At 38.7% G+C, this 12,056-nt stretch overlaps 1 protein-coding gene across 1 annotated transcript in view; it reads left to right on the top strand.

Moving 5' to 3' along the window:
- CRYBG1 (crystallin beta-gamma domain containing 1) overlaps positions 1–12,056 on the top strand; it is a 52,999-nt gene that overhangs the window by 35,971 nt on the left and 4,972 nt on the right. The window contains exons 12-18 of the mRNA XM_020892381.2: positions 1,967–2,093; positions 2,293–2,325; positions 3,478–3,590; positions 4,569–4,698; positions 7,241–7,380; positions 8,689–8,812; positions 9,244–9,402. Coding sequence (XP_020748040.2) covers positions 1,967–2,093; positions 2,293–2,325; positions 3,478–3,590; positions 4,569–4,698; positions 7,241–7,380; positions 8,689–8,812; positions 9,244–9,402 — 826 coding nt within the window. The remainder of the gene's footprint in view (positions 1–1,966; positions 2,094–2,292; positions 2,326–3,477; positions 3,591–4,568; positions 4,699–7,240; positions 7,381–8,688; positions 8,813–9,243; positions 9,403–12,056) is intronic.

Below are 12,056 nucleotides of genomic sequence, written 5' to 3'. Positions count from 1 at the left end.
TTTCTGAAGTAGACTGTGATTGGTGCTTACAGCAGTTTCTCCATCAGATGGCCAGAAGTGAGTCCAGATGTTAGCTGTCATAACTAATTATCACTTGAGGTTTTTGCAGTGTTCTCTTTGATGACTGTTTATTTCCAAGTAATAACTGTACTTGAGTTTTTAAGTCCAGCCCTTTAGATAAGTTATAATCTGTTCTAATTGTGAAGCATGTGGGCTGTTTTAAGTAGAATGGTAAATGAAAAGATACTTTACAGGGTAGGTGGCAGTTCAGGTCAAGAAATGAGACTTGGTGAGCCTCAGGAGACTCGGACAAGGGTTCATACATCCTTGGCCACTAACTGATTGTGTCACCTTGGACAGGTCACATCCCATTCAGAAAAAACAGCAACAACTAATTCCATGTGATACTTCTTACTCATCTCTGAACTTTTGAGGGCAAGAATCTTGTCTTTTTCACCTTGCATTCCTAGTATCCCAGCACACATGGTAAATGACCTGTTAAATGAATAAATTTTTTTCTGTGTCTCTAGGTTTTCCTTTCTGTAACATGTGAAAAACAGTTCCTCCCTGTTACTAAGTCCAAGCTTACACTGCTCGCCACACAACAGGCCAGTTAATTGACAGACAAGGTGTGAGGGCAAGGAATAGCTCCTTTATTTAGAAAGCCAGCAGACCTAGAAGATGGTAGGCCATCTTTGTCCCAAAGAACCATCACCCAAGTTAGAATTCAGGCTTCTTTTACTCTCTAAGGGAAGGGGGTGTGGCGGGTTGTTGCGAATGTCTTGGTACTGCAATCCTTTGCTCTTGGCAGCTATCCATGTAGGTCCAGTCACAGTGTTTCTATAAGCCTCCACAAGACAATTATAATTTTCTGTTCTAGAGCTATTTATCTCTATATGAACGGGAAAGTGTTACACCTTTAAAGGTCAGAGTCTTGGGAATGGATTATGATGCACATTTCAGTCTATAAGCAACATCCCTTTACGGAGGTGCCGCACCAGCATGAGTAAGCACAGGAAACAGAGCACAGAGGTTAGAGCTAAAGGAACAGATTCAGTGTGGGGTCAAGCTTGTTTTCTCTTATAGAAGAATAAATGTGATAATGGATGTAAAGCGTTTTGGAAAGTTCTGAGCATATACATGGCATAAAGGTATCATTCCTTTAAGCTGTGAGAGGACCAGTGCAGGGCAGAGAATTAACTGAGGAGGAAACACTATCTCTTGAATGTAACAGAACTGAAAAACTCTCTTTCCCTTCAAAGACTTTATCTTTGGATAGGAAACAGCATCAATAAGTTGGTTTTGTTGACTTTCCTCTCTGAGTGTTAAAAGACTTAAAAGATAAAAAATGTGAAAACATTCCAGGAGATTTGTTCTTACTATTCCCGAGAGTTTGTTCGGTTTTGCTTATTATGTAGTTGTGTTATGTTGGAAATCCTGATTGAAACAAAATTGTCATTATTTAGCTATTTTATGATTTTTAAAGCATTTTTTTTTTCCTGTCTGCTTCCACCCCCCCCCCCCCCCCCCACCCACAGTGTGATTTGCTCTGTAAGACAGACATAACTTCTGTAATATCTTTCTGGAAAAATAACTTTTTGTTATCAACATTAAAGAATCCTTAGTTGTTTATTAGAAGAGTTTTTATAGGTATTTCTTGAAAGTCCAAATTGTCTCCTTAGAATCAGAAACACAGAGAAATATCCTCATTGGAGCTTTCTCAGGGAATAGGATTTGGTAAGTGAGACTATCAAAAGGTTCATGCAAAGATATTCTTTTTCTTGCCCCTTTGATTTGTCCTACAAATTATCTGCTCCTAAAAGATTAATGGAGAGCAAGAAAAGTTAAAATTACTAATTAGTAAAACAAATGAAAGTTGCTCTATGATACATATTTACCTAAATATGTGATTTATTAAAAATGTAAACTATGAACTATAATGAGTCAAGTATTTTTGTTTCTTTAGATGGGTAGCCTATGAAAATCCTGACTTCACAGGAGAACAGTATATACTGGATAAAGGTTTCTATACCAGCTTCGAGGACTGGGGAGGCAAAAACTGTAAGATCTCCTCTGTTCAACCTATATGTTTGGTAAGGAGTTATATTTTTCTATGAGAACATTTGCCTGAATTTTGGATTCCCTTAGTGTGTGCTTCTGGTTCATGAAACATTTTATTATAGAAACTATCCTGAGATTATTTTTAATGGTAATTGTTAATGATCTAGAGAAGAAACTTTCAAGATGTCTACCCTACTCATTTCCTTTTCTCTTCCCTTTAAAAATTCTTAGGATTCTTTCACTGGCCCAAGGAGGCGAAATCAGGTAACTTAACAAATTCTCTATTTTTCATAATTAGAAACCTTCCATCGAAAAGCTGAATTTATGTGTAAAACATAATACATTTAGGGACATATTGTTAGTTTTGCTCATTTTTATGCCTGAAAGCATAACCGTATTTTAAAATTAGATTTAAGTTTACAGTAAGGCTCAATTAGGGGCTTCCCAGGTGGCTCAGTGGTAAAGAATCAGCCTGCCAATGCAGGAGATGCAGGGAGACGGGTTTGATCCCTGGGTTAGGAAGATCTCTTGGAGGAGGAAATGGCGCCCTGCTCCAATATTCTTGCCTGGAAAATCCCATGGAAAGAGAAGCCTAATGGGCTCCAGTCCATAGGGTCAGAGATATGACTGAGCAACTGATCACGCAAGGCTTAATTGATAACACTGACCCATGTCTCAACACTTCTTATAAAATGTCCTTACATGTAAAGTTAAATTTCATATCATTACAGTGGATTGTTTATATTAACATACTGGGATTAGTATTTCAAACAATAGCATATAGTTATTGTGGTAAACAATAAAATATATTTTCATATTTGCTGTGTCTGCATTTGACATTTTATGTGGCTTCTTTTACATGGTCTCTCACTTAAGCCTTTTGAGTGCTGACTCTCTACATCAACTGAAGTGTTACATTTGTTATTTAAGACTTTTTAATGTAAGTGTTCAGACAGCCATAATTACAGAGGCACAAACAGCACTGTGGCCTCCTTTACTGGCATACCCAAGAGTCTAACACGTCAGCAGGTGACTTCCACTGAGGGAGGAAAACTGCACTACATGTTTCCAAAATATAGTCTCTTATAAATGTTAGACCTGTAAACAATTACTTTTGGCCACAATAAAGCTTTAAAATGCCTCACAGCTTGTTAGGACAGGATAGGATGTTCTGTAGAAAGCTGCCTCTATTGTTGGACTGTCCTTTGATGACTCTGAATTAAACAGTTGTGAATGGTGCAGCCAAAGTACTTCTAATTAATCATTAATACAGATACAGAAAATTAAAGGATTTATAAAATTCACACCAGCTTACTGTAACAAAAGTTAACAGGTCATGTTTGGGCATCATTTCAAAGGCTGAATGAATATATTTAGGAATATAAATTTACTTGTTTCTGTTTACTTTTTTCAAAGATTCACTTGTTTTCGGAACCACACTTTCAAGGTCACAGTCAATGTTTTGGAGAAACAATAAGTCAAATTGATGATTCATTCTCTACCAAGTCTTGTAGAGTTTTAGGAGGCAGGTAAGCAAAACAGTGGACTGGAAGAGCCCCATCAGTGTGGGAAACAAGATTCACACCAGCACGTAAACACACCTGTAGGTGCTTGGCACTGTACAACCACCAAACAGTACCAGACCGTGTGAGTACTGAAGTATACTTTAGACTGGGTGCTGGACGTCAGAGGGCACAGGCACCAATCAGGGTGGGCGGGAGAAGTTGAACATCATCCCCTCGCTGTGCAGTGGGACTGAGATCAGGTTCTCCGCACTGGAGGTCTCCTGTCATCTGTCAAGGGATTCTAGGTCATCTCTAAGGCTCATCCCAAGGTAGATTTGTTTACAGGTGGATAGGAGGAGGGCAGGCATTCTGAATGTTAGGCAAGTGCAGGGCTGGACTGCCCTCACTAGCTGGGTGGTCTCTGTACTTGGGGAAGGGGAAGTGACTTTGGACAGGGAGGGTGGACTCAGATGAGGACTCCCCTCAGCATGTGAGCTTAGACGGACACCACGGGATACACAAGACAGGCCAGGCAAGGAGTCCAAGCCAGGAGAAGGGATCAGGAAGCCTTCAGAGCAATCTATGCAAAAGGTGATGAAGAATTAAATCAAATAATAGCAATAATAGTAGTGTTAGTAATGCCTTTAATCATGCACTGAGGATTAGTGTATGAGAAGCTTCAAAGGGCTTGACAGAACCACCTTGGCCCGTAGTAGAATGGTGGCACCATGAGAGGAGCAAGGAATGCTGGAAGGTGGAAAGGTGAAAGCATGAATCATTTCATGGAGAAAAATTTATCTCCCAAAAGCAAAGTTATTATGATTATTAATTTGCTACAAGATGAAATGCAGTAAATATACCCAGATATTTTTGGAGAGAGAACACTGTTAGCTATAAGAAGCACTGTGTTTATTGAATGGCAGGTTACCTCTGAAACTCAGACTTCTAGACCAGGCAGACTCAGATTATACACTGTACATGTGTGTGGTTTTTCCTTTGTAGCTGGGTTGCATATGATGGAGAAAGTTTCTCTGGTAATCAGTACGTGTTGGAGGAAGGCCACTACCCTTCGCTGTCTGCAATGGGATGCCAACCTGGAGCAACCTTCAAGTCTCTCCGTTTTATAGATGTTGTGAGTACCTCATGGTGAATACAGTGCTAACAGAGAGGTATGGTCACAAAGCCGAGTCAGAGCGAGGGCACCAGCAGGTAGACTTCCTCAGGGACAACTTGGAGGCAGAAAAAAATAACCACATGCGGAACTTTCCTCCCTGGTCTCTTTGCAGATCTTTAAAATGTAAATTGGCTTCACATGCTGTTTCCTCAGACGTGAGGGGCAGTGTTGGGTCAGTCCTGCTGCACTCTCATGAGCCAGCTCAAGGCCCTCTGTCTTGTTTTCCCATTTCATACCTGACCCCTATTTCTCTGCCCCCACTCTCATGTGTTTGGGGTGCAGCTCGGATATTCTTATAAAATGTATGTTGCATAAAAATATGTGTAAAGGCTTTTATTTTATATACAGTATTATGCTATAGTTCTCATTGTGTTATAAATGTAACTACTTACATTAAAAATTTTGAGTCATGTATTATGCTGTATGTACATCTAGTTAGAGTCTAATGTGTATACATGATGTAATATGTACATACAATATGTGGGTCAATAACCAGATGTACATACAGCATAATGGATCACCCTGGGAAGCAGTCCTTGGGGAATACAGATTCAAGGGGGATTTACTGGATTCCATGTGCATGAGTATGCACTTTCAGTAAGTACTGCCCAATTCCACCACTTTACACCGTGGCCGGCAGTGCATGTGGGTCCCTATCTCTGGTATCATTGCCATTACTGAGTGTTCTGACGTTCTAACTTTTGTCACTTTGAAAGAATCGGGTAGAGAGGATTACCTCATTGTTAGTTACTAGTCACTTGGGTTTCTGCTCAATGAAATGCCTACTTATATCCTTTGCCCAGCTCTTTAGTTTTCTGTCATTACTGACTTGAAGAAATTCCTTATAGTTTTAAAATCTATCTATTCTGTTGTTTTAGAGATTTGTAATCAAATTACTTCCCCCAGTTTATCATGTATGTGCTAATCCAGATTATAGTGCTCCTTTTTGACCAGAAATCTTTAATTTTGACACAAAGCAATATTCAGTAGAAAAAACTATAAGATAATGTTCAGATGTTAACATAAAGGTTAAAGGTCTGGGGTCTGACAGTTTGGGAAACATGTTAGTATTTGGTAGCTGGTAAAAAGCTTACAATGTGTAGTTGGTGATTTTAGTGTTAAAGGTAGAAAGAACATATGTGTGAGTTGGCTTTTTCTCATCCCCTCCTGCTGTTTCATATAACAAAAATGTTGACCTTTCTTGAGATGTGAAATAGTAGCAGTGGAATATGGGATAATGTGGTAAGATTCATTAACTTACAAATAACAAAAAACCTAAAAATTGGATATTTAACCTGCCTGGAGTTCTAAGAGCTACCTACAGATATTGTTAAAAATAATAAAAACAAACCCACTTCAGATGTAAAGCTTTCAAATGTTTTCCTTCAGCCAGAACTTGGTATATATATGCTCACATAACTTTTGGCACTGATATTCTTTTAAGTTTTGATTATGAAGAAATGTACATTTTATACCTATTAAAAACATATGTTTTAACTGTGACATAATCAAAATCATTAGGTTGTTGTCACTAAATTAGAGTGCTTGGTATGTTTTGGCATGCCATCTCAGATGAAAGTGCAGTGAAAGTACAAAGTAATACTACTGCAGTTTTCCTTCTATGTTTTACGTAATTCCAAGACCATACAGACCACCTCTGCACACTGATCTGTTCTGTTTATTGGTCTTTCTACACATCAAGGCAGAGTACATAAACAAAGCAGTTAGATACCACACCCTTGCCACAAAACTTTTAAGCAAGTTGGAGAATTTTTGATGTATCATTTTATGATTTTAGGATTATTATCATTGGAGCTTAGTCTAGGGTCATAAAGGTCTGTGATTTGAAAAACAAGCATAAACAGCCAACTTTTCTGAAAATCAGTGGACCTCTGTGCTGCTGTCCTCTTTAAGTGATCATCTGAACATGGGGCTCCCATCCTGTTTTTGCCCTCTTCCTAACAATTATTCCTACAGAGAAGTTTGGCAATATACAGAATCACTGTCTCATTGACAGTTAAAAAACCACCACCACCAAAAGACATGTGAAAATGCATATAAGTGGAAGGCTCCTTCATCAGGCAAGTTGCCACTCGACCCCAAAGATCACCATCGCCCCCAACCCCTCACCATTTATATCTCCTTGGCTTTCTAGCGCCCCCTAATCTCAACAGAGAACAGCCAAGTTGAAAATAAATTCCATTAGAATTGACAGTTCAGGCGTATACACCTATTTCTTTATGCCTGGGCTGTTTTCCCCATTTTATAACACCTCATATTTACCTGCTTTTCTATGCAAGGGGAAAACTTTCTGCCCTCCATTCTTCCTCTCTTTAGCTTTGGAGCATATAAACACCCAGACTTTCTGGGAAAGGGAATTTGTGAGCCGTCAAATTTCTGGCCAGATCTTGTGCTTTGTCTTTGAAACAAGATGATTTTCACATGAGCTCAAGTTAACATCAAGGAGGAGTAATAGAACATTATTTTTATTCCTAAATAGGAATTTTCTGAGCCAACAATTATTCTTTTTGAAAGAGAAGACTTCAAAGGAAAAAAGATTGAATTTAATACAGAAATAGTTAATCTCCGATCCCTAGGATTCAATACGCACATACGCTCTATCCAGGTGATTGGTGGCATGTAAGTGAGTTATCTGTTTATTCAGTAGACTTTAAAAATTAAGTTTGATCATATTTCTTTTCTGTGTTACCTTAACCAAATTGATGTATAATCCTTAATTTTCTGTAAGGGTTAGTATTTATGCTCCCTCATAGTATACTTTCCCCATATGGAAAAGCCATGTGTGGGGCATCATCTCTTCATTCAGATTTTCAGTTGACTTAAGGTAAGAACTTTGAAAAATGTTAAAGTTCCTAGGTGAACACTGTAATAAATCTATTGAGTGTTTTTTTTGGCAAGTAGGAAAGAGAACTGATTTGGCTTACCCCTTTGAAAGACCAAGTCGTTTAATTTTAGAGTAAGGGTTGATATTTTCCTTCCGCCAGGAAGATGCTATATGCTAAACGATTAAAGATCAACATGAGAAGATTTTTCTCAGCTTTGAATAATTCTGAAATTAATACAGAAAAATGAATACAGACTATCAGTGTAATATGTTTTTAAGAAAGTGTTTTTCTTTCACTCACCAAAACAATAGGTATAGTCTGAAGGCATCAAACATTGGAGTGGACTATAGCTGTTTAAAAAACAAATATAGGTTATTAGGGTGATAGTTATATGTGACATTCTTTCCCAACAGGTTTAAGTTTTATTTTGTTTTTATGATAAAATGGCTAAAATGATAACATTTTAGAGTTCCAGGATTAAAAACAGAGAACATTCTTCCTCGATACAGAATGTATCAGCCCAAGAGGAAGGTTGCTTGCCTGCTGGGCTGTGCTGGGACTCCACTTTATGTGTGGGTATCACAGCACTTCTGGGTGGGACAGACCTGAGTGGTTTAGGTCTTTAGCAGTTTTCTGGACTGAGGAAGATTATTCTCATTTTAAACAAAATTTTATCATTTATTTTTATCTAACCCTTATTATGTATAAGAACCTTACAAGTATTAACCATTTAAATAAAGGTCCATTATTACAACTGAAGATGTTTTATGTAAAGCTCACAGGGAGTACTGGGCTGTCCTGCTAAAAGACCAACTCTAACTCATTGCCTTATTGGAAAAAAAAAAAAAACCTACCTACTTCTCTTCAAGAGTGGAACTTTGGGGCATAAATACTCATGTACCCTGAGTTTGCTATTTGTCAAGAAATGGGTGCTGTAACTGTTTTTGAAAGTAAGGTAGTTTCCTTTTTTTTTAATCCTCCAATGTATATTTGAAGTATTATAGAAGTTTAGCCTAAAAATCCAAACATTCTGCAAGTATAATTGGAGCTCACTGTTACATGGACATTGCCACTTACTGCAGTTATCCCCTTTGTTTTCCAGATGGGTTACTTACGAATACGGCAATTACAGAGGCCGACAGTTCCTACTGTCGCCAGCAGAAGTACCTAACTGGTATGAATTCAGTGGCTGTCACCAAATAGGTTCTCTACGGCCTTTTGTTCAGGTATTTTCTTCTTCTGGGTGTTTCGAATAGACTTTTCTCTGAAATTTTTTTTGTAAATATAATTAACTTTTTAGTTTCAATTAGTTTGAAATTGGCTTCTCTCCCACCCCACCCCCTGAGAATTTCTGAATCTGGGCTATGTTTCTGGTGCAAAAAAGGTTATGACTGCTTTCAGAAATGTTATTACATCCGACATCAAAACATGGTATGTCCCAAGCCCTGGCTTGTCCAGAGGCAGCTCCCAGCCCCAGGCACTCCGAAATTCTGTCAATCTCTCTTCATTGAGAAAATCCTAAAGCCTCTGAAACTCTCAGAGACAGCAGTTATTCCTAATCCAGTCTCATTTTGGATTCTGCCCCTGCTGTTGATGCTTGTTCAGTGCTTCTAAAAAAAACGTGTAAGTTACTATCGCTTGGGTTCTTATCTTCTAGAAACGAATTTATTTTAGACTTCGAAACAAAGCGACAGGGTTATTCATGTCAACCAATGGAAACCTAGAGGATCTGAAGCTTCTCAGAATACAGGTCATGGAGGATGTCGGTGCTGATGACCAGATTTGGATTTATCAAGAAGGATGCATCAAATGCAGGGTGAGATTTGGGGTTAGACAAGGGTCTGTAAGGGCATCTCTCTTCAAGTAGATGCTACTTCACAATTTCCAGAGCTCTTTTGGAAATAAGTTGGAACATTTTTCATGAAAATACTTCTTAGCTCTGATAGAAACAGTCAAGGAACCTAAAAAGGAAGTAAATCTAGCACTGATCCAAGAAACAACCTTTATACTTGACTTTTATACAGAAACAGAATGGAAAAAGGAAGTGTCTGTGTTACTCTCCCATTTTTCCTTCACCTTCTTGTTACAGAAATAAACTTCTAAGCCCCATCACTATCAACACAGATCACTCTTGGTCTGCATTTTGGAGGACCCCATAGACTAGGTGAAGAGTGAAGAGATACCACCCCGTGTACAACACACTCCGTTTCCTAATTGTCATGCCTTGTAATTTCCCTCCTATCACTCCCACCATAATGCACGTTTAAACGCTGAGCACAGTAAGATTTATGAGAGAACTCATGCTTCTATTGTAGATATTCTTTTTAACTCTTTGATTTTATGGGCTTGACTGTTTGCTTCTGATTTTTTTTTTTTTTAAATACTGCTGCCCATGAGTCAACAGGAGGCATACAGCTTTGTGAAAGGAAGACAGCTTGTTAGCTAGGTCTGTTGTGCTTGAGGGAGAATCATCCTTTCTGTAAACAGACATATACCTTTTAGACGTTTAGAGAAGAGCACAAGAAACAGAAATAACTCATACAGAGGCACTGAAAAAGTCAGGGAACATGCAAAGATGGGCTCAATAAAGGACAGAAATGGTATGGACCTAACAGAAGCAGAAGATATTAAGAAGAGGTGGCAAGAATACACAGAAGAACTATACAAAAAAGATCTTCATGACCCAGATAATCATGATGGTGTGATCACTCACCTAGACCCAGACACCCTGGAATGTGAAGTCAAATGGGCCTTAGGAAGCATCATTACGAACAAAGCTAGTGGAGGTGATGGAATTCCAGTTGAGTTATTTCAAATCCTAAAAGATGATGCTGTGAAAGTGCTGCACTCAATATGCCAGCAAATTTCGAAAACTCAGCAGTGGTCACAGGACTGGAAAAGGTCAGTTTTCATTCCAATCCCAAAGAAAGCCAATGCCAAAGAATGCTTAAACTACCATATAATTGTACCCATTTCACATGTTAGTGAAGTAATGATCAAAATTCTGCAAGCCAGGCTTTAACAGTATGTGAGCCATGAACTTCCAGATGTTCAAGCTGGTTTTAGAAAAGGCAGAGGAACCAGAGCTCAAATTGCCAACATCCATTGGATTATCAAAAAAGCAAGAGAGTTCCAGAATGACATCTATTTCTGCTTTATTGACTATGCCAAAGCCTTTGACTGTGTGGATCACCACAAACTGTGGAAAATTCTTAAAGAGATGGGAATACCAGACCACCTGACCTGCCTCTTGAGAAATCTGTATGCAGGTCAGGAAGCAACAGTTAGAACTGGACATGGAACAACAGACTGGTTCCAAATAGGAAAAGGAGTGCGTCAAGGCTCTATATTGTCACCCTGCTTATTTAACTTACACGCAGAGTACATCATGAGAAACGATGGGCTAGATGAAGCACAAGCTGGAATCAAGATTGCCAGAAGAAATATCAGTAATCTCAGATATGCAGATGACACCACCCTGCTGGCAGAAAGTGAAAGAGGAGAGTGAAAAAGCTGGCTTAAAGCTCAACATTCAGAAAACTAAGATCATGGCATCTGGTCCCATCACTTCATGGCAAATAGATGGGGAAACAGTGGCATCTCCAAAATTACTGCAGATGGTGACTGTAGCCATGAAGTTAAAAGATGCTTACTCCTTGGAAGAAAAGTTATGAATCTAGACAGCATATTAAAAAGCAGAGACATTACTCTGCCAACAAAGGTCCGTCTAGTCAAAGCTATGGTTTTTCCAGTAGTTGTGTATGGGTGTGAGTAGGACTATAAAGAAAGCTGAGCACCGAAGAAGTGATGCTTTTGAACTATGGTGTTGGAGAGACTCTTGAGAGTCCCTTGGACTGCAAGGAGATCCAACCAGTCCATCCTAAAGGAAATCAGTCCTGAATATTCACTGGAAGGACTGATGTCAAAGCTGAAACTCCAGTACTTTGGCCACCTGATGTGAAGAAATGACTCACTGGAAAAGATCATGATTCTTGGAAAGATTGAAGGCAGGAGAAGGGGACGACAGAGGATGAGATGGTTGGATGGCATCACTGATGTGATGAAAACTGAGTAAACTCTGGGAGTTGGTGATGGACAGGGAGGTCTGGTGAGCTGCAGTCCATGAGGTCGCAGAGTCAGACATGACTGAGTAATTGAACTGAACAAGCTAACTTCTATCTGTGGATTATCTTAATTCAAGGAAATGTTATCTTCCAGCAGTTATTTCTAATGAACATCTCAGTGATATTATTTAACAACTTTGAATTCAGTAGTCCAGTCAGTGAGAAAAAGTAAAGTGTACTAGATTATCATAATCCTTTTATTTCACATGGAATAGTACACTTTTCAAAAGCATTTTCTACATCAATTTGTGTGAATGTTATATGAATATGACCACCATACCTTGTTTATATGTTAAAGGTAGATTCACTTCATAGAAGAATCCATAAGATTTTTGCATTAGAACAC

This window comes from Odocoileus virginianus, chromosome 19, assembly GCF_023699985.2.
Source record: "Odocoileus virginianus isolate 20LAN1187 ecotype Illinois chromosome 19, Ovbor_1.2, whole genome shotgun sequence".
NCBI classification, from domain to species: Eukaryota; Metazoa; Chordata; class Mammalia; order Artiodactyla; family Cervidae; genus Odocoileus; species Odocoileus virginianus.
This window is presented reverse-complemented; position numbering and strand designations above follow the sequence as displayed.